The following is a 23,474-nucleotide window of genomic DNA, read 5'->3' as shown; positions in this document are numbered from 1 at the left end:
ATATTCTGTGAGGGCTGCCTCTTCTATTATCTCAGAGAAACAAATCTAAAAATAGATCCATGCTATACTACATTGTCCTATTAGCCCCTTCTCTCTGTCAACTGCACCCTTCAGCTTGGTCTGGCTGCCAAACCTGAGGCTGTATGATGCTCAGTTTTGGCTTTGTACAGCATAGTTCTCTGGGTGATAAAGTCCCAGTGAAATAAAAAAATACTTATTTTCCATGAAATATAGCAGCGTTTATTGTAAATAGCATATCAATGTGGCCTGTGGGTCATTCTCTTTTTAAAATTCATGTGCCCTCATAATCTTCAGTTAAAATCTGAAAATGCATTTCCGTCCTGTAGTGACTATCCATCTTAAATGACGTATTTTAGACGGCTTGGGCGGAGCATCCGTTAACTCCTCCCTTCAAATGTCTGTCTGCTGCTAGTTTCATTTCAAAATGCAATGGCTGTTTTTATACATCCCATCAAATCGCATCGAAAAACACAGGCCACTCCTACTATTTTTCTCATTTGAAATTCCATTTCATTCGGAAATGTGTCAAAATATGGAAGTAAAACGATTGTAACTTCCGGTTCACTGGGACTTTAGTAAATAAAATTAAAAAAAAGTGTTCAGTAGTATTTTGACCTCATATCTAGGAGAATATGTCTGCCCATGTCTGTTGTTTTAAATATGGTGAAAAGTGCCATACAAATAAAAGTTACTTGACTTCGCCTTCCACGTATGTTTGTACAGGTTGATGATAAATGTTTGATTGCTTCATAAAGTTTATGGAATACGGATGTCTTGTGAAACAGTTCTGCTAGTAGGCAACTTTCTCAACTGCTTGAATGCCGCCTTGTAAGTTACTCACTTTTTTTCACTTACGCATTTTTTTAAATCAGTATGTGCACAATGTGTAGAAAGATATTTTGCCAAATGTTTTTAAGATTACATAGGATTTGAAGAAAATATTGCTTTAGAGAAATAAAACACATTTCTTTCAAAAGATTGTCAACATGCACCACTTGAAGGCCAGTACTTTTTTTGGTAAGATGTCTTTTCAGGAAAACAGAGTCTAGTCGGTGTTCGTACAGTCTGATGGCACATTGTCAATCATGCGGGTCTGGCAGAGGAGCTAAAAGTGTCATATCAGTGCATCACTCATTGTGAATAATTTGCTCAATATATTTAGCTAGCCAAACATCATATCGTCCACAAGTCTTTCTCAACAACTTCCTGTAACACAAGCCATCTCTCCTCAATATCTCATGGCCCTTTTTTAAACATTTATTTATCGAGTGATTAATTCCTAGACTCGGCTTAGATTTTAAAACGTGAGCGTTTTAAAATCTAAGTTGAGTTTCAAGTTCAGTGTAATTTTCTGTAACAGAATTGCCCCAAGCAGACTATTGATGAACTGGTTTCTATTTCTCCAGAAGCTGAGGTGGAAAACCCAAAGTTACATGCTATTATTAAGAATTAGGCAGGCTGAGCCTGATGAATTTGTTTTATTTATCATTATTTGGTCTGGTGATTTGATTCATATAAGATTGAGACATAGATGTAAACATCATTAGATGGATGTGCCTGTGCATATTAATAGTTGATGATTGTTTTCCATTGCATTATGGGTAATGAACTCCACCATCGTCAAGCCTGGGCATAATTACACAACAAACAACCTTTTTATTGATGTCATAGCTATAAGCTTCCCCTGCCTGCTTTATTTATAAAGGAATATTCTTTTGTGCTATTAACGGTTTGCTGTCATAGCAACGAACCTGAAATGAGGTTGAGCGTTTGTTTGTTTGTTTGTTTGTTTGTTTGTTTATGCAGCTTGTTTCTGGTCCTCTCATCTTTGTTCATCTTTTTTCTAATTCAATTATAAAGCCACATCTGAAGGGTTAAGATTTGATGCTACATTATATTTCAAGTGCCTTGCAATCTAGCACATAAAATTACCTTCAGAGCTCAGAGCTGCTTAAGAGCACACATTCGTGGCTGTTTCACTTCCTCATCGTCTTATGTATCAATAACTCCAGACATCAAAGGCATTCCTTCAGGTTGGTGTATGTTTTCCCTCCTGACAGATGAAGTCCTCGGAGGCTTCACCTCTCCCCTAAAATCCTCATGTTTGTGTTGCTTGTCTGCTGTAGTTTGTGTCTCTGGGAAAATTAGGCATTAGGAATGTAAAGGAACTTTCGTGAGATGAAGGTCTATCATCTGTGCAAATGGACCAATACCAGGATAAGTCAAACAAACACAAATTTGTGAAGCCGAGGCCGCGAAGCATTCTTTAGCAGTTACACCGTCAGAAACATGAAAGGGAGCGAAAGCTACTCAACAATGCAAAAACATTTTACCCCAAAAATGTGCGTTAGGTCAATACTGGTTCTTTCAGATTGGCATTTTGTAGTTACTTTCAACACGTTTCTTTACAGCAAACATTCCTGTTGGCAGCTTATGTCGGTGTGACGCTTTAAGACTTGCATGATTCATATGTTTGCTGCTTTTTCTTTAACATCTGTAGACCGGTTACAGTGCTTTGCACTCACTATGTTTTCCTGTACACTTCAGTACATATTTGTAAAGTTTGCTTTGCACACCTGTAGTGTGTTCTTCAATTTCTAACAGTATTATGTTTGTCTGTGCGCTGTGTGTTTGCATCAAACATCTCTTTATTCATGGTACTGCAGAGAGACTTTTATTAAATGCATAGTTCTGGTCCGGGACCAGCCATGGTAGGAAATACCTGTGCGCCTATTGCTGCATACATTGACTCCAAATTAGGGATATTAACAATTAACCGATGATCGATTTATCAATTAATCGATTGTTATAATTAAGCATATTAATTGTCGATTAATCAACCTAAACACAAATGTATTCAGTAATCATGCAATCAATAAACTGCAAATAAAATCTGATATTTGATAACTTGTTTTAAACACTCAGACATATGCCTTCGGATCAAAAGGTTCAGTCAAGTGAAATTAAAGGGTAATGTATAGGGCTGCAACTAACGATTATTTTGATAATCGATTAGTTGGGCGATTATTTTTTTATTAATCGGATAAACTGTGATTACATCTTTTGCTTATAACAAGTAAATCAGATATGGGAAAAGTATACACAACTGAACTCATTAGACTTCTTCCAAAATGTTGTGAATGTCTCCATAATTAACACACCTGGTGAGTTGATTCAGGTGTGTCGTATTAGAAGCAACTGACAATAGTCTCTCCCAAACGTGGGAGCGAGGGGAGGGTCGGCCAAGGAAATCATTTTTTTGTGCCATGAAAAGTGAGATATTTGTCATTCAAATGTAGTGAAGTACAGTAAAAAGTAAACAGAAAAAGTAATACTTAAGTACAGTTCTCAAGTAAATGTACTTCGTTATCCACCTCTGAACTAAATAAACCACCACATCAGGGTATTTAGCCTATTATGTACATTGCAAAGTGCAAACGCCACAAATTGGGTTTTACTAATATAATCTTTAATTTTGTCATTTAAAACACCTCTCCCCTTTAAACTTTAAAACTGCGCAGCTTGAAGAGATGCATGCAAAACACGTCTGACTTTAAAACTGCGCACCTCGCGCTGCACGGAGAGACGCATGCACCGAGAGACACGTCTGACTTTAAAACAGCACAACTTGTGCCGCACGGAGAGACGCATCCACGGAGAGACACATGTGACTTTAAAACTGCGTCACTCATGCTGCACGGAGAGACAAGTGTGACTTTTAAACTGCGCATCTCGCGCAGCACGGAGAGACACGTGTGACTTTAAAACTGCGCATCTCGCGCTGCACGGAGAGACACGTGTGACTTTTAAACTGCGCATCTCGCACAGCACGGAGAGACACGTGTGACTTTTAAACTGCGCATCTCGCGCTGCACGGAGAGACAAGTGTGACTTTAAAACTGCGCACCTCGCGCAGCACGGAGAGACACGTGTGACTTTTAAACTGCGCATCTGCACGCAGAGAGGCATCCACAGAGAACCACATCTGACTTTAAAACTGCGCAGCTCATGCTGCACGGAGAGACACATCTAAAATGGTAATTTTAAAAGGGAAGAAGATGCGCTTGATTTGTAACTGCGCAGCTCGCAAGTGACGTCACAGACCAACTAATCGATAATGAAATTCGTTGACAACGAATTTCATTATCGATTATTATCGACTTTATCGATTAGTTGTTGCAGCCCTAGTAATGTACATCATGTACTAGGGTTGTTCCGATTGACGATACTATCGTGTATCGGCGATAGTCAGACATTTTGGCGATAGCTGATTCCTTAGACGATAGTTGTCTGTTTGCCAATAAATTTAGCAAATTAATATTACAAACGTGCATTGCGCATCTCTTATGCAATAGGGCTTGCAATGCATGTGGCTTAGGCTTTTCCTCGTGCCAGATAGTTTTTTAACGTATGGGGTCTGAGTTTTCTGCAAGTGAGAGAGCTTGTAATGTGCGCGACACAGGCTCTTCCTCACGCAGGTGAGAGCTTGTTATGTATGGGGTCTGATTTTTCTGCACATGAGAGACCTTGTCATGCGCTTGGCTCTGGATTTTCTTCGCGCCAGAGAGAGTTTATAATGTGCAGGGTTTGAGTTTTCCGTGCATAAGAGAGCTTGTAATGCGTGCGGCTCGGGCTTTTCCCTGCAGGAATTGCTATGCGCATGAGGGTTTAAAACCAGCCCACGAGTTTGCCAATCAAGTAATAACAGCACACGCGGGCATCAATGACACATTCGGATTAATGACATTGACTTACAGCAATAGTTTACTTTCATTTAAAAGGGAAGTACAATGTTGCCAGTTGTACTGAACTCACACTCTGATAGAATGCTAATAGCAGTCACACATGGGCATTTTCTAGCCACGTTAGCTTCTGTTTTTTTTTGTCATAGATTAATGCATAAATTGCACCTCCCCTCGATACTATAGTGTATCAGCGATAGAACGATCTGACTATAGAAATGATCCCCCAACACTATCATGTACCATTGCAGACAATTCTATTATAGGGCCATATGATTTCCGCAATGCGGAAAACGTGGACAGAATCGCGGAATCCAGGCATGAAAATGGAATTTGATGTATAACGCCAAAGATATTAAAATGAACAAGATGCCCCACTGCCGTTACAATGAATGGCGAGTAATGCAACACTCAATGTGACCGCTTTAGCGAAGGAAGTCCCGCCTTTCAGGAAAACGAGCCAATCGTCAATCAGTAAAGAGAAAAGACTGTACGATACTCTGAGGCGGGGCTCTCGTGAGGCGCTTGCCTGCCTGTGCACAGGAAAAAGGTGATTTTAGTGCAATTTAAGCTTAGCAAACCAAAGTTATGATACGGTTATGATATGGATATATGCTGTTTCATTGTGATTTTTGCTAGCGATTTTCGAAATATCTGCCGTCCCCCATTTCAAGTAGATAGGACTGTGGACTTGCTATGACGTAAATTGCAACCAACGGCTCACTCCACTCCCCCCCCCCCCCTAGAAGCACTACGGCAAGTGACACAGTGACAGGACAAACATGTCGTCACGTTTTCACTTTTTGCCGCTGGGTCACAATCTACCATTTAAAATGTATTTATGATCATTAAAAAAAATACGTAGGAATATTGCAGCGTTTCTTTTTTGTTTCATAAACCCCAACAGCAATCTCAGATTCGTCCTTGGTGAGAATTTGAAGTCATCGTCCCCAGCGAAACTAAAACGCATCGTCTCTGCCAGCCGAAACAGGCCGAGGCCTTGTTAGCTGCACTAAACAACAATTGTCAAATCCCACGAGCTCTGTTCTGGTTCACATTCATGTCAGGAGAGGGGTTGCTTGTTTGTCTAGAGATTTTCTTGGCTGTTTACTCTTGCTGTGTTGCTTTTTGAGCCATTCCCCCGCCCTTCCCAGCTGTTTACATAAGGCCCTGCCTGTGTATTATGGCACCTGCCAGATCTGCAGATCGTACCACCTGGTTAATGTTAAATTGCTCCAGAAGGAAGATGTGTTTGTTAATAAACACCAAAGCCAGGGCCCCAGTGTTTACTGTAGTCATGGTGGCAATCAGTTATTTAACAAATATCGGCCCCTGCTTCCTTGTGTGGACGAGAATTAACAGTGTACAAACCAGAGAAAATGTGCAGTCGACAAAAAGAGTTTCTAGCAAGTTAAGATCCGTTCCAACGTAGCTCAAGAAGATTCCATACGTTAAATTTACCTTTAAACAAATGTTATAGACTTGTTTTTACATGAGCTTAGTATCAAAACAAACAACATAGCCTATGCAGTCGCATGGTTGATTTTAAGCTTGATGAATCACAGGCGTACAGGTTATACCAATATTTACGGAACCTTCCTTTCGTAATTGTACGTCCATGAATAAGTAATGCTTCATCAGAGTTATTAGACCAACATTAGCATTTCGGATACTGACGGTGAGCCACGGTTAGTACTCCGGCCTTTCTCCTGGCTGATTGTATCAGGCTGCGAGGAATGTTGTCTTTATTTGTGTCAGCTTTTTCGTGAACACATTGATGTGATCAGGCTGTTTAACACAGATGTTTGTCGACTTTAAGAAGGAAGCAGCAGGATATTGATTGTTCAAGGGCAAAAAAAAAGACATTTAAAGTGATTCAGTCCTTCCAAAGACCTCTTTACTAAAAACAAGGTGCATTGAAGATATTTCAATCTGAGTGCGACGGTTTGTTTTTATTGGTGGCAACATGAAGCGAATCTAGTGTTTGAATCAGGTGCTGTATTAACATGTCTGTTGGCGTTGAGTTCTGGATATTCTCAGAACTGTTTGTTTATAATGCAGCCACCATATTTGTGAGCAGTACAAACACAAATGTTTGTGTTGTGATGTCAGTTGTACTGGCACGCTTGATCTGTCATGATCTAGTCTGTGGGCCGGTGTGGAGGCTAGAAGAGAGAAAAAGGTTTGTCAGAGCATGACAAAAAAAGCATTTTTAGGGGTGTAATGGTTCAGTTTTCTCATGTATAATGGCTGATTTGGATCGTAGGTTGGTTCGGCAAATACTTTGTACTTGATATTTCAACCAACCGGGCCGGCCCGGGTATATGTACATATGTTTTCTTCCAGTAGCCCCTGTTTATTGTACTTTTAAAATGCATCACACTATAAAATGAAAATACTTTTTTGCAGTTTTGCTATATACTCTGTACTCCATATAAATGCTTTAGTGAGAAATCATTGTTATCTTTGCTCACTATTTGTTAAGGTTTAGTAACACAAACCATTATATCTAAGAGCGTAAAAGACTCCGATCTTAGTGCAGCTATCACTGTTTCATACATAAAATCATTGTAAATAATGTAAAGATCATTCTGTGAAAAATCATCTTGATATCTTTAATATTGACTCTGTAAAGCCATGTCAAAGATTGAAATTATTGTGAAATATGAATAGTATGAAAATGGACTCAACAAAAAATCTAATCTTTTATAGTGTCATGGGTGTTTTTAGGCATCAAGACGATACATGCATAAATATTTTTTATTTTGATAAAATATGATCTTTTTTGTGTTAAAAGTAATATGGTTTGCTTACTGTTGTCTTATTTGCCCCTTTTACGTTTTAGGTTGTCATACTGACATGCAGGAGTCCAAGACTGATCAAACAACCAATAGCATTCCAGCTGGGCAGGAAGGTCAGAGCTCAGAGAGCGAGAAGAGAGTAACCAGGGAAACGTCACCATCAGCCACAGCCCAGACCCTGCAAACACAAGTAAGCAACTTTAATTACTCGGCCACATTACATTAGCAGCCAGTCTCTCCTCGCTGCTGCCATGTCTTTAAATTATACTTGAGACTGACATTTAGGACACGTTCCAGGAAATGCTTTCTCAAAGCAATGAAGTTCTTATTGATATGTCAACACAGGTTACACAATAGCATTGTTACCCATTAAAAAGAAAACGTTGAGCAATGGCGACACGCCCTTGTCTTAACGCAAGGATTATTCATTGAAATGTGTTTTCTTAGGGGAATCAGGAGCTCTGAGTGATCTCAGCTTTCATTAAAAATCATTATAAGCTTTAGCTTTTATCTCCCCGTATCTGGTGTGACAGTCACTAAGGACCACAGATTCATGTTAAAAGTACTCAAAAATCACCCCATTCTTGGATTCCAGACGTGTGATGTCAGCACGCTCGCCCGCAGCCTAGGGAATATAGGCCAGACAGCTGTGGGTTCAGGACACTGTCTCATATTTAAAAAAGGGCTTTTAAAAGCTCTTGTAAAAACTCTTTCCCTTATGGTTTTCGTCTCCCAAAGATTACTGCGACATGATGCGTCTACTTTCTCATTTCTATTGACACTTTCCTATAGAAGTTTTCATATCCATTTGCTTGTTCCTCCACCCTTTTTTGAATAGGGGAGTTCCACTAGGCCAGATGTTTGACCCTTCGGAGGTGTAAAAGGTCACATCTGAGAGGATGGACCCTGCAATGTGGATATTGTTTGTATGCACTATTTTCATTTCTCTTTCCTTGATTTCTATCTGAAGGGCCTCACAATGGAAAATAAGACCAAAGCAACAGAGAGTGAGAGAGACATCCTTTCAGCAAATTAAAGACCTTTCTTTTTTGGCACAGCTGCTTGTGTAGTTCTGGTTTATTTGCTTTGTGACTGTTTCTTAACAATTGTTTTGTTAAGCGCAGTTGTATAGACCCCTTTTGTGCCGACGTCACGTTCACGTCACGGCTCTAGCTAGAGGCACAAAGGAAAAACTGGAGGCGGCCAATACAAACCAGCACAGTTTCGGCTGCACAAGGAGTTTAAAATATCATCTTGTTGTGTTGTTTAGTGCCAAAATCAACAGAATACAGTCTCCAATTTGATATATGAACACATACCTGCTACCATTGCGAAACAAAAACACTGACAACAGCTGTAGTTAGACACAATAAAACGAGCAGACGGAACAGAAACGATCATCAAAAATGCTCACATTTCACTTCAACTCGCACTTTCAACAAGTTGGTATGATTTATTATAACATATTTTGCTTAAAAACATTCAATGGCTGTGTAAACAAAACCCTTTTTGCCTCGTCAAAAACAGCTATGCTCACAGCAACCCGTTTTGGTGCATGTCTCTTTAAATGATAATGAGTTACAGCGCACCACACCCCATGGCAGTGGTTTAGCTAAATGATATTTCCTGAATTCCTCTGCGGTTAGTTTCGTTTTAAACGTCTCAAATCATTTGTCCGGCGACTAAAAAATCCGTCACAGCAAACAGCGCTCACATTGTGCGTGTATGCTTGCCTAAAATCCACGGAATCCACTGCAGATCTGAGTGGAATTACATGGATTTTAGCGTTTGTCATTGACAAGTTATAACGTTACACACACAACGTGAGAGCTAGTTTGCTGTGACAGATTTTTCAGCCTAAGCACGAATGATTTGAGACGTTTAAAACGAAACTAACCGCAGTGTTCGCCCCTGTTCTTTAGCAAAACAAACAGCTTGCCGCAGCTAAACATATTAACGCACATAATGTATTAACATTCATACAGCTAAACTCCAAGTGTCCATCTGCACTTATATACAGTGAGTTTAACACTGGCTTTGAATGCTCTATTTAGCCCGTGACTGACTTAGCTCCCTTCTCTATCGTATGCTAACGTTATCCTCCTATATATACGGTACATGTACGTCAATTCAGACTGTTGATAAATATGGCTTACATCGGCAGCTTTGTCTCGTTCAGTCGGTCTCGATCCATCTTGAGGAACAACTTTGAAGCTAATCCTGCTTGTACTGTCCCAGTTTGATAAAGCACTCCGGTTTGAAGTGATTCACGCAAACAAGCAGGTTTTTACTCACGGTTTCTGAGGCATTTCCACTAAAAATAAAATAAATCCACTCCTGTCTCTCCCGAGGTTAGGACTCTGTGAAGCGACTACATTGCATGTTGTCCACGAACTTTAGCCATGGCATCACGTACACCGCTGTCGCTTGTGAAAACAACAATGGGTGCAGCGCCGTGGGTGGAATTGTGTAGATTAAGGGGCGGTAACATTATAATACGAGCCTGCGTCTACGTCACATCAGGAGCGAAATCTGATGGCTTGATTTCTCACATGCTTGCAGAGAAAGGCTTACCAAAACAAAGTTACTGGGATCTTGTTTTTCACATTTTCTGGGTTGCTGGATGCACCGGGGACCCGATTATAGCACTTAAACACAGAAAATTTTAAAATTTGATAACTAACTTAATTAGTTATACAACTAGCAGTTAACTATCAGCCAGAATAATAACGGAATAAAGGAAACGGTTTGTCATCTCTTTTTCTTTAGTTGTCATAAGTGCATTAGTATAAAGGGAGAGGGAACAGTGAGAAGGCTCATCTTATGTGTCAGGTTTGTGTTCAAGTAAATGCATTTGCTAACGTTTGCCACTGTTAGTACACGCAGGCATCTATAGATGTGTACGCTCTCAGTTTATCTTTACTATACACGCTTGGTTTCTCTGTCTGGTAGGTGTAGATGTCAGGCCACTTCACTGGAGGTAATCCTGTCAGTTCCTCCCTGGATCCATTGAGTGGGCGCGTACAGGTTGGCCAGATTCCTTGCGTTAAAGTCAACTTTTTCAAAAACAATCGTGGTCCTAGTCAGTGAGTGACCTTACATGTGAAAATGTAATCAGATTTTTTTTAGTCATTGTCAAAAAGCAAGCAAACAAAATGCGCTACCTAGCATTAGTAATGCGGTCAGGGGGATCTTTCTGCCTCCACCTAAGCTCCGCCCACAAAAACGTGTCACAATGTTTACTAACAGAAAAGGCGTCTAAATAGGTATAGAGAAAAGTTTGCAAAATTTTAGGAAAAATTATGGCAGTGTTTTTCCATATGTTTATTATTGTGTTATACACTTAAGATGATTTGTCCTTTAGAATCCAAGTCAAAGTTAAAATATTCATAAATAACCTTGCTATAAGTGTTTAATATAGGTGTTTACGTACATTTTTTGTCGTTTGAGGTGATCCAGTTACAAAATGTTTTGGCCCTTGTTTACACCCATTTAAAGATGAGGTAACACACGCAGTTTCTGCCAATCTCATATTAATCTTGAGTACCTGTAGAGTACTAGGGCTGTCACGATTATGAAGTTTGGCTGACGATTAATTGTCTAATAAATCATTGCGATTATGACGATAATTGTCTGTTTTAAAGCTTTGACTTTTAATTCTCATACATTTTTTATTCAGCTTTGAAACGACCTTATTGTTCTGAATATAAAGATTATGTTCTTTTTCTTGGAAATATATAGGAAAAAATTGGGTCATCATACTTAAGGTTTAGGCTTTTACCTGTCAATAACACAACCGCCAAATACTTGTGAATTAAGTAAATTGATCAGGGGTGAATTGAAGCCACCATTAAAATGCTATCAGTCATAGAAAAGCTTCTAGTCTGTTTTTTTCTCACTTGCCAGACTACAATAAAAGTTTACTTCTATGTCAATGAGATTTTGGTAGACTGGTTAAATTAATATTATAAATTGTATTATAAATAATAAAATATTAAATTGTACTGCAGGTTATTTTGATGGTATATGCTTTAGTTTTTTTTAAGTGATTGTGTTGTGGTGGTACATTTTACAAGTATTACCATGCTTTAGTTACAATATATACAATAAAATATGCAATATGCAGATGCACTACAGCTCCCCCTAGTGTCTTCTATAGAAATGTGCAATAATTGCGATGATCTGAAACTATCATGATGAGGTCAAACAATCGCGATGAGACGATTATTTAATAATCGTGACAGCCCTATAGAGTAGTTTTGCATACTTCGTATCTTCAAAGATTATTTAGTTTCATCAAATTTATAAAAGATAGATACAACTTAGGGCTGTGCGATTTGGGGAAAATATCTAATTGCAATTTTTTGACATTGCGATTGCGATTTGATTTGCGATTTGATTTGATTTGCGAATTTTTTTTTTTTTTTTAAGCTTCAGCTCAATATTGTCAATAGTGTGAAGCACAGTATGGGTATAGTTACCCATTACAGAAATTCTAATTGTTTCCATTAAAGCCATTACAAAATTCCTTTTGTAGTTTGTTTTGGGCACTATTCAAATAGGAATTACTGTTGTTCTATTGGTTCCCAGCTGCCAGATTACATCACATCAATAGAATCCAAATACCAGTGTACACTATTATAGTTTCCATTAAAACAAATACAACTCCTATTATAACCCTTAAATCCATGAAGTTTTCTATTGTGTTAAATACTATTACTATTAAAATAGTACATGGGTTACATAGGCTGATTTACTCGTTCTTAAGTATTTGGGATTTAGTAGGAAAAACTTTAGTAGAAAATTTGCTGAATGTTTCATTTCATCCAAGTGAAATTAGCACAACAGTTAGATAGAATTTACATTTGTTTGAAACGCGGAGCGCATGTGTCAAGCCTCGTCCATATAGCCAGATGCGCTTGTGGAGACTTGCGGTGCGGAGCCGGACTCAAGTATAAACGAGCATTATGAATCAGGCTGTGTGTGCGCGTCAAGTTAAAATGGCTCGTCCGGGAGAAGCGCTGCATGACACAGGCTGTGTGTGCGGTCTTCTGAATTGGAATATTCTTTAGTATTTATTTGCCTAATATGATCGATCTGACTCTGCAGACGCCATAATCCCTCTCCCGCTTTCTGTTTGTTTGTTTTTTCTAATGACAGGCTTTTACGTAGTTGGCTAGGGCAGTGCTGATTGGGCATAAGTCTCAAAGTGGGCTTGGAACAGACGCTTTTCATATTTTTCACATCGCGTCCACATCGCAGCCTCTTGCGATTAGCAAATCGCAACGTCTCACATCGCGATTGCGATTTGATTTTATCGCTCAGCCCTAATACAGCTGTACGATTATGTACTGAAAAAGTCGAGCTCCTGGAGGCGTGCAGGGGGGCGGAACTACAGCACGAGCACACAATATACAGTACATCATCACATTATCCCTGCATAACTGTTGATTCACTATAAGTTCGTGTTGTTTACATTATGCACGTACACGCCGATTGCCAAAAAACACAAACATGACTTAGTTTGACTTACCGCATGCGGTTCATGTCCGGCATCTTTTAGTGCTGGGACCGCACCATCTATCAGTTTCAAGCGATCTCCAAATCCAGCGTTATATCCACCGTTTATAAAACATTCAAACACAGCTAAACTTCTGTCAGCCGAGTGAAGTGGCATTGATGGGCGTGCTCTTTCTCAGCTGGCTGGTTGACGCGTGGGCGTGCTCTTTCGCTCGCTGGATGACGCGCGGGCGTGCTTTTCCTGGGAGAATTGTCCAATAAGGGACTAAGAACCCTTGTTACGAAATGGGACTCCATGTTTGAAAAAAACTTTCGAAAACCTGTATGAACCCTGGCGAAGTGAATCGAGCACAGAAATACTACGTGATACGTTCAACTCGTTTTTTGACAAGTTGACAATGTTAAGCTTGAGAAGCCAGAACGTTTAACAGCGTAGTGAAGTCAGAATGCATGAAATAATGAAATAGCATGTTAGCTCCGCTTTAACACTGAACACCAGGTGTAAACAGGGTTGAATCATCTTTTATAACAGGATGCTGACCTGTTACGATGAAAAAGTTGTTGCGCAATTTGTTCTGTGTTTGTGAAGGTTCTTGCATTATGGCTTGCATTATGAGTGGTCCACTCATGGTAATAAAACATCATTTTTAACAAACCCAAATCAAAGCTCATCAAGTCTTTGACTTGTCCACTGAAGCTCGCCTTAACACGGTTTGTCAGAAAACAGAACGACCTGGCTTTCATTTCGTTGTTCAACAAATCCAGATTACGAAATAAGTAGCGCTCGCATGTGTGCTTCTTGAAAACAATGTGCATGGTCCCTGAGAGAGCGGAGCAGCTCAGAAACTAATCAGAAACTTGTTATTGTTTTTTTAGCATCTTCAGGCGCTACAAGTTGCTCAACAACAACAACATCAGCAGCAGCAGAAGCAGAGTGGTGAGAAGTCCCCGAAGAGCACAGAAACGGAGGCAGACGCACAGGTAGAGCCATCACCCTCCCACCTCCACCCGCAGCACATGCGGACACCTCCAGAGAACCACGCTGTTTACACTGTTACACAAACCGACCTGTTTACGCTACAGACTCAGCAACGAGGGTGTGTTTTATTATTCTCACATATTGTTATGCTGTCCCCTTTAATTGTGTTGTAAAACAAGTATTTTCTGTCCTGTCGGTTAGATAAGACCGCACTACCGAGAGGAGTTAGACAGCTGTAGAGCCGTATCGATAAACAAACACACTGTTTACCACCCAGCGCACAGCTGCCTTTATTTATTCATCATGAATTGACTCCTCTTATAGCAGGTTTGTTGAGTGAATGCGAACGCAAGAGGGAACGCCGAGGTAGTCAATAGTTCAAGTAAACATGCCACTATGGCAAGTGCAGGGGGGCGGGGTTACTGGCTCGAGTGACATGACTGGCTGGGTTGCATTAGGTTTGCGCTTTGAGTCAGTTTGTTATTGGTGGAGGTGATGGGTTGGGAAGTTGAAAGAACAATAGGAGGATACTGACACTCACTAGTCTTCAAACAATCTTTCAGTGCAGCTCTCCGTTACGTCGCCAATGGAGTTATCAAGGTGTGTAAGTATTGAGACGAGCTCAGCTAGTTCAGTCAGATGTAAAGATAGAAATAGTTTGGTTTAGCAATGTTCAGGTATCGGGACTCTTCGTGTTTGTGTTTTTTGTGTACATAATGAATGCCTGTTTTGTTGTGTACTTTTTCTGTTTATTAAACTTGATATTTGCGCTTTCTTTTTTCTCTTTTAAAACCACAACTCAGTATTTAACTTTCCTTGTCACGTTTGTAACTTTTACCGATTATTGAATTCCGAATGCATTTCATTTTGTTCGTTGATGGACTTCATGTTTTAGAAGCGTTCCCTTTCTGTAATGTCTGTCCGATCGACCTGTCACTTTTTCGGTCATTCATTTGATCACTCCCTCATGACAGAGTCTGTGACATCTGATCACGGTACAGATTTTTTGGCATCTCACTGACTTTGCCTGTCATTTTAATTTGTGTGTTTGTCTTTTAAGAGCTGCGTGCTTTTTTCCCCTTGCCTTTGCAATTTATATTTGCCCAGATGCACAGCGCAGGAAAGAATGTTATTTTTACTTTGGGCGGGGAGACGAAGTGAAATTGTTCAAGGTATTGAAGGGGAATAACAACGGGCTGTATTTGTTTTTGGACCGCTGAAGCCTGTTGATTTATGGCTTGTGTTTTCAGAAGCGATCGCTTGTTGACATGTACTCACTCACGGGGAGTTGGTTCTCTGACACACTCGCAAGAACAATAACAACAACAAAACAATGTTTGAACTTGTCTGTTGTCATAGAGACTACACTCATCAGTGCTCGCCGTGCCCCCGAGAGAGAGTATTTACATTAATTTGCTGGTATGCTTATGTTAGCATCGGGCTTTGACATTTAAAACGTTTCTGTGTTGAAACTAGACAGCGTAGCAGTTTGTCTTGTTCAGAGCTGTTTTACAAGCAAATGTCACTTGTTTTCTTTAGGCCGTTTTTTGTCTTGCAGATAATGCAGCGAGGTTAAAGTTGTGTTTGACAAAGAGCTGCATGGATCTTCTGCAAAGTTTCAAAATGGAGATTTTTCATTTCGAGGTGAAATATTTCTTTCATTCTCATGGTTTTTGGCTCTAAAAGCCTCTCTCTCACACACAGGCATGTGGGTACAGCTGTCAGCGGTTATTGTTGTGTCATGGCTGCAGTATCTCGGTCTGAACACAGACTTCTTTACTGGAAATTTCTGTCTGTTTGTTTGTTTGCGTTGCGCAGACTTAATTAAAATGCAGTCTCCAGTTTTGTTTTTACAGTTGCCGTGTACCCCAGTAGATGTATTATTTATGCGAATCCCTAAATGTGACTTTAATTATTCTGTTTATGTTTATTGTAAACATCTTAAAAGCGCCGAGTGTTTTTGGCTGGAGCTGTGGTAATTGCTGGAGGCCGAGTGAAGCATGGGTTAGCTCGCTGTGCATTTGCATTTACATTTAAAACGCCCTTCTCTGTTGTGGGTATTTTAGTTTTTTTCCGTTGTTTGTCTGTGGCATTTGTAATGTTGGTGTCGTAGCTGCTGTCAACAAATGAATAATGTATTTGTCTTTAATCTCCACCGGTTGCTTGTGTAAATTTAAAGGCATGATATTCATGAGATGAGCAGTTTGCACAGACTTTTCTCAAATTGTAGAGAGGAGTCTGTCGTTCGTGTTGTTTAGAGGACTGTAAGCCTTGTTATTTTCGAAATTGTTTGTGTATTTGTTTACTTGGGGTTTTGTTGACGTTGACCGTTGCAGCCTCGAGGACTTGGAAACTATTCCCTGAATGTCTAAACAATAAAATCTACAAGAGCATCTGGCATAGTCTCTTTAGCGGTTCACTTGTTTTCTTAAATGGAAAAGATTTGAGTCGTGTTTTTCGAAAGCATGTTGTTCGTACAGGTTTTGATTGGCGTTTTACATCATGAGGTGTACAGATGGAATGTTGCAACTAATGTTTGAGCCGGTGCAAACGATCGCAAGCATTTCACTGCAGTTGCGCTGAAGCTTGTTGTCTTTTTTAACAATCAATCAGACATTTATTCAAGATAAACATGTTTGTGTGTAGGTGCCTGTGTCGTTGGGAATGATAACTCAGGCCATCACCCCTCAGCAGATGCAGCAGATCCTCCAGCAGCAGATCCTGAGCCCCCAACAGCTACAATTGTTACTGCAGCAACAACAGGCCCTCATGTTACAGCAGGTACACACACACACACACACACACACACACACACACACACACACGCCAGCGTTTCCTGCACCATTGTTCAATGACAGCACTGCATTGCTGCTGAATCAACATCGACATGCAAAACAATAATAACTTCAGTTCAGAGCTCACGGTTTGATTTAATGTAGCGGGAAAGGACAATAGGACAATTGACAACTTTTTTTGTGATATCCTTTCCAACGTACACATACAGTTAGTGTAAAAATCGCATATTTCATATCTCAGATTATAGCAGTATTTTGATAGTTAAGGCTGATGACGTGAAAACAGAATTCTGTAGAAAGCATCGATTCATTGCTGCAGTATGTTTCTTATTCTTAGGGCATTTTTACACTATATCTTCTAGTGTGTTGTTAAGATCGATCGATATGGGGTTTTCAATGCCAATACCAATGTTTAGAGGCTAGGGCAGCCGATAAAATACCTTTGTAAGGTAATCAGTTAAACGGGCACAGGAACAGCCAAATGTAATGATCTTAATAACCTTTTAATATCACCAAAGTGGTTTTCTGTCTCGATCGACTAGTACATTTCTGTGTTCTCTCTCTCTTTGTCCTAGCAACAGTTCCAGGAGTTCCATAAGAAACAGCAAGATGAGCTCCACCTCCAGCTCCTGCAGCAACAGCACGCTGGAAAACCCAGTAAAGAGGTAAAAGACATCAGAGCCATGCAGGGTCTGAGGCTGTTTGTGTGACTGTACTGTTTGTAAACGAAGATGTAGATTGTGCCCTTTACTGTGAAAAAGAGAAGGTGTGCCACCTGATTTTGGTGACTTCTGTCTGTGTGAAAATTCTGAATGGACACCGTTTGTGTGACTGTAATGTGACTGGTGTCTGTGTCCTCAGCAGCAGATCATGGCACAGCAGATGGCGATACAGCAACAGTTACTCTCCGTTCAACAGCAGCACCTGCTGAACCTGCAGAGACAAGGCCTACTGTCTATCCCGCCAGCGCTTGCCAGTACACTGCCTCAGGGTAAGAGCACCTCACTGCTAACACAAGCTGACCGTCAATCTAAAGAGTTCGACCGTCTGCATCATCTGGCAGCTCATGTGATGTCCACTACATTATTAAACTTAAGTTAGCTGTATTTTTGTGGGTCTGATGACCTCAATTGTCATGGCAATGAAACAAAAAATAATGTTGTATACTGTTTTTCCATAACATTGTAATTGGATTTCTCATCAAACACACCGTGTGTGACAGAATAGCTAGTTTTAGGGGCTAATGCTTATAGAGATGAAGATGTGCATACAGAGATGTAATTAGGGATTGACGATAAATTATCGGCCATATCGGTATCGGCCGATAAATGGTCATTTTTAATGTCATCGGTATCGGCCGATAATACAATTTAAGCCAATATAATATAGCCGATAAATCATAACTCATTTCCTCTGGTTAAGCATCTTCAGCTGCACGCTGCTCACGGTTAAAATATTAATATTGTATTTATTGTTTGAATCAGACTGCTGTCTGAATGCTTTCTGTATTGTGACCTTTTAGACTTGTGGCATTTATCTGGGTTGCTCTGGAAGAACATCTATAATTTGTTTATTAAATAAAAAATATACCAGAAAAGCAGGGCTGTCGCGATAAACCGACGATAAATATCACGTGATTTATGCACAGCTTCTGAGTGAAGTACGGGGGAAATGCTGCTGCATCCGAAAGCCAGAGGGCGCTCTCGTGCGGAAACTCCAAATACGCACTGCAGAAGAAAACCATAACACGTTCTAGAATCTAGGAAATGCCTATGGACATCTTTTTATCACTGTTACTCAAGCCTCATCAGGTATTTTTATGATAATAAAGTATATTTATAATGATCACGTTTGACGGGTGATGCTTTTTCAAATGCATTCAAATGCGACTCGCACTGCTTCTAGATCGAGCAGCATTTCCTACTGATCCCAGAGCCGTGCTTCACGGACAAGCTACGCATTAAAAAAAAAATCGACACATTACATATCGGAGCCAGCTTGATTTCAATAGGATTTAGTGGTATCGCGATAAATGATCGTGCAGCCCTACAAAAGTTTGAAGGTTAAAGAATGGTTAACTATTGCAAAGTAGGCTTGGTACATGATTTTAAGGGATAAAAAGAGAACTAATGGTTACCTTGTTTTCTGCAGTGAATGTTTTCAAATAGAAGCAGTTGTCCACTTTTTGCCTTTTGTTTCAGTCTTAGGGAATTTTATATTCATATTTAGATACTGTATATCGGCCAATATATCGGTTATCGGCTTCCAATGTTAAAGAATTATCGGTTATCGAGCAAAATTGACGTATCGTTGCATCCCTAATGTAAATAGCTCTGGAGTGATGTAATGATGGCACTGTCTCACTCACAGGCCTGATCCCCGCTGAGCTTCAGCAGTTGTGGAAAGAGACGGCAGATGCACGACAGGAGGAGAAGAGCAGAGGAGACAAATCTCCCTCTCCACCCAAAGGCCAGATCCACAACCATCACTCCAGCACCAACGGACACAACGTGTCCCGACCGATCCGGAGAAACAGGTACTTTATCATCCTTACTGACACTGAAGCGTGTTATTTTTCGTAATTACAATACTTAGCCTTTTCTAGTTTAATAGGCAGAGATGTCGTTAAAAGCGATTATTCACTCTCATGTCTGTATTACTTTTTTCTGTGGAACACAAAAGAAGATATTTTGAGAAATGTCTCATTGGTTTTATATTCATACAGTGGAAGTCAATGGGGGTCAGTTTTGTCTGGTTACCAACATTATTGAAAATAGTTTTTTGTGTTCTGCAGAAGAAAGTCAGTCATACAGGTTTGGAATGAGGGTGAATAAATGATCGAATATTCATTTTTGGGTAAAATGTTTATCGGTTGATAGAAGCGATTCCCTTTCCTTGAGCCGGTAACATATGAGCCAATGCAAGCAAGTAGGTGTGTTTGTTTAAAATCCGCTTGATGTAGTGCATCTTGAAGACGTCCACATCACACGCAAGACGTCATTGTGCTCAGTTTAGACTAGGAGGTGTTCAGAGGAGTTCGACAGCTTCATCTCGCTGACATCGATTCTAAATATTTGATGGCCAGTCGAACCAGTCGAGTTGTTAAATGTTGACTAATATGTTGTGTTTGTTTAAGGGAAAACTGTTGACAAATGTCATACTGTATGTCTCAAGAGGGTGCATTTGTCTTTGTGGCGGTGTGAAAGGCATCAGTTTGCATCAATGTGTGCCCTGCAGGCTTTCTGTTTGCACACACACACACACACACACACATACATGAACACACCCACGCCGAGGTCCAAACCTGTTTGTCTGTATGTTCCAAGCGCTTATGTGGGAACATACAGGCTCGCTGGAAACATTGTGTGTTCTGTCTTTTGTCTTATTATTTGATTCATAAAAGCTGAGATAAGTGAGTCATGGTGGTGAGTCAGGCATCAAACTTTTCTGCGGTTTCGAACGTTGTCGTGGGATTAGCAAACAACTGAATGACAACTTAACTAATTTCTCAACAGACCTCAATGTTTCTATGACAGGAGAATAGTAAAGCTAAATACGGTTATATAAGAGCATGGCTCTCATGTGTATGAACGAAACCGCACTTGCAAACGTATTGTCCGTCATGTCATTGACATTCTCATGGACGGCAAGTTTTCAAGGCTTGTTTTCGTGTTGATTGTTGAGCGTTTGACAGGAGGAGGGAGTGTAGAGAAAGGGGATTGTTTTCAGTTACTTGTTCATACAGGCTTTATATTATGGGCTGCTTTATGAACTGGACAGTGTGAATGTTGTTTTGTACATACAGTATATTCATTTCTGCCCCTTTAATGCAATGCCACCATAAAACACTACTGTAACTTTGTCACGGCTTTCACGGTGGTGATCTCGCCTTGTGGGAATCAAACCTACAACCTTCTGGTAACCAGCCAGGTCACCTCATGAGTGGTCATATTTCAGCAGGTGCCAATGTGTCGAAGTGTTGCATGGACGTGGTCTTTATTGTCAGCAGTGCCGGTGCTTGTTCGCGTGATATCCGTGGAGGGTGAGCGCTCAAGGACTGTGTGGTCAGTTTCATGTGTCATGTAAACTGCTGCCCGCCAGAGAGACGCCTGCAACTAAAACCTTAAGTGCAGCCGCTGGCACCAGAGAACAAACCCATCACCTCTTACTGCAGACCACAACATGTGGGCATTGTCTGTCTGTCTCTCTCTCTCTCTCTCTCTGGGTTACTGAGTGACATGCAAACACTTTCACAAAATGTAATCAATCCTTTAAAATCCGTCCCGCTCCGTTGTTATCCGCACACGTTTCCCTCCCGAGCGCTTATTCCTCCGAGGCCGGCTTTTGACATTTCGTTTGGAATCTTCAGAGCCCCATCTGCGAGAACAAACAGATCGTTGCACCAGTTTGTTTTATTGTGTCTGCATGGCTTGTTTATTTGATTGTTCAGCGTGTTAGAAGAGGGAAAATAACAAAGTCTGTTTTAATTTGTCAAGAGTGAGTCATCTGGTAGGGCCGGGATTGCGTTCGAGGTGCCCGTCGTAGATGTTTTCCCTCTTCGTTTGAGAGTTTAAAGGGAGGAATCTGCTGGCGGAGACACACGGGACTCTTTTAGGCAAGAAAAGAGGAGGGTCGTGGGTCAAAGGATCTGACCTCTGGTGATCCCAAACAAATAAAGCATTCTTGTGAATGTATCTTTTTAAGTATGAAAATAATCCCTTCTCACTGTTTGAGTCCTAAACATGCCAGTTTACTTTCCTTGCTGCCTTTTCAGGCAAAAGATGAACCTATTCATCAGACACGAGATCGCAAAATCAAAAGCAAAAGTGTATAGTGTAGACTATAGTATAGACTTTTTAACAAATAAACGCATTCTCACAGTCATTACCGTAACGCTTCAGAATGTTGTTTAGTTTTTTAACGATATTTTTGATCATGGTATTTTTATTGTTATAGTTATAAAAATAATAATAAAATATTGTAAATGTAACCACATTTAAATGTAATGGTAGGAAAATTAATAATAGTTTAAGGTTATAAAAATATTAGTGCTGTTAAATCTATTAATCACGATTATTTACATGTGTATAGAAATAGAAACATACATGTATATATTTAAGAAATAGAAATTATATAGATTTAATTTATACGTAATATAAATAATATTGAAATATAACATTTTATTTTGTATTTTATGTAATAATGATTGCATATATAAAATATATTATTGAAACAAATATTTATGATATAAGTATGGATAAATATACATATTAACGCTGTCAAATGATTAATCTCATCCAGAATTTTGTAGAAGTTTGTGTTTACATAATGTCTGTGTACTGTGCATATAAATTTTGTACTTATAAAAACACATACATGCATATATTTACGAAAAATATAAAAATCAATGAACATTGAATATTTCCTAACTATGTATGTGTATGTTTATAAATAAAAAATTAATATGCACAGTACACAGACATAAATTATGTTAACACAAACTTTTATTCTGGATGCGATCAGTCGTTTGCCAGTCCTACTACATATATATTATTCATATTTCTTAAATATATACAGTACTTGTACTGTATGTTTCTATTTATATACACATTTAAATAGTAAATATACACGCTACACACACGTTATATAAACTCGAACATTTATTCTGGAATCGCGATTAATCGATTTGACAGCAGTAATATTTTTAATATGATTAAAATATGATTAATATTACTAATATTAAATTACATTTTTGATTTGAACAAATAGAGACGATCCGCGTCAGGTTGTATATTGTTGGATCCCAGACTTTCACAGCATGAATGTTCATGTGGTTATTGTGTTTTTTTATCAGTTCTCAGGAGAGTCAGTCCCAGAGCGCCCATCCTCTGTACGGTCACGGCGTGTGTAAGTGGCCCGGCTGTGATGCTGTGTTCGGAGACTTCCAATCATTCCTCAAGTGAGTCAACCGCTCTCATCCTCTGCACTTTATTATGCTGTTTGTCCTCTTTACAGATCTGCCACATACAGCACTGATCCAATTATCATTTCTGTTTGTGCTCGCAGCCTTTTTTACAACAGTTTTCCATCCGTTAGGGTTTCGCTTTATTGTTTCGCCTTATTTTTCTTTTCCCACCCTGTCTGTTCGTTTCTATGTGTGCCGTTTCAGACTCGCCCATACAACAGCGCAATGTCATTTAAACATGTAAATACACAAAAGTGAGACGGATAAATGTGAAGAAATGTAATGGCGTTAAACGTGTGAAAAAAGGTCAAGGTCAGAAATGAAAGAAGCAGATGTGTGACATTGACCGTGTTCTGTACTAAAGCTCTCAGATTACCTCGCACAAGAAACGCTGAGAATATCGTCCATTGATCTCCTCAAACGCATGCTGAAATTCAACTTTTCTCTTAAATTGCTATGCGATAATATATCAAATAAGAAACCATATAAGCATTACTATTGTTCTCAGTTGTATGGACCCCACTGTATGTATATACCTCCATTTCTTGATTTGATTGATCTTTTCTCTCTCTCTCTCTCTCTCTCTCTCTCTCTCTCTCTCTCTCTCTCTCTCTCTCTCTCTCTCTCTCTCTCTCTCTCTCTCTCTCTCTC

General features: G+C 39.7%; 1 protein-coding gene across 5 annotated transcripts in view; it reads left to right on the top strand.

Annotated features, from left to right (window-relative positions):
- foxp1a (forkhead box P1a) overlaps window positions 1-23,474 on the top strand; it is a 34,156-nt gene that overhangs the window by 3,405 nt on the left and 7,277 nt on the right. Inside the window, exons 2-8 of one of the 5 annotated variants that reach the window (XM_057363013.1) lie at window positions 7,609-7,754; window positions 13,961-14,065; window positions 16,710-16,844; window positions 17,440-17,523; window positions 17,720-17,849; window positions 19,229-19,394; window positions 22,713-22,817. In XM_057363013.1, the coding sequence (XP_057218996.1) occupies window positions 7,623-7,754; window positions 13,961-14,065; window positions 16,710-16,844; window positions 17,440-17,523; window positions 17,720-17,849; window positions 19,229-19,394; window positions 22,713-22,817 (857 nt within the window). In that variant the 5' untranslated portion in view covers window positions 7,609-7,622. Of the gene's footprint in view, window positions 1-7,608; window positions 7,755-13,960; window positions 14,066-14,536; window positions 14,664-16,709; window positions 16,845-17,433; window positions 17,524-17,719; window positions 17,850-19,228; window positions 19,395-22,712; window positions 22,818-23,474 lie in introns of those variants that run through there. The other 4 variants (XM_057363014.1, XM_057363011.1, XM_057363010.1 and 1 more) reach the window with 4 other exon arrangements.

This window comes from Triplophysa rosa, linkage group LG21 (assembly GCF_024868665.1).
Source record: "Triplophysa rosa linkage group LG21, Trosa_1v2, whole genome shotgun sequence".
NCBI lineage: Eukaryota > Metazoa > Chordata > Actinopteri > Cypriniformes > Nemacheilidae > Triplophysa > Triplophysa rosa.
This window is presented reverse-complemented; position numbering and strand designations above follow the sequence as displayed.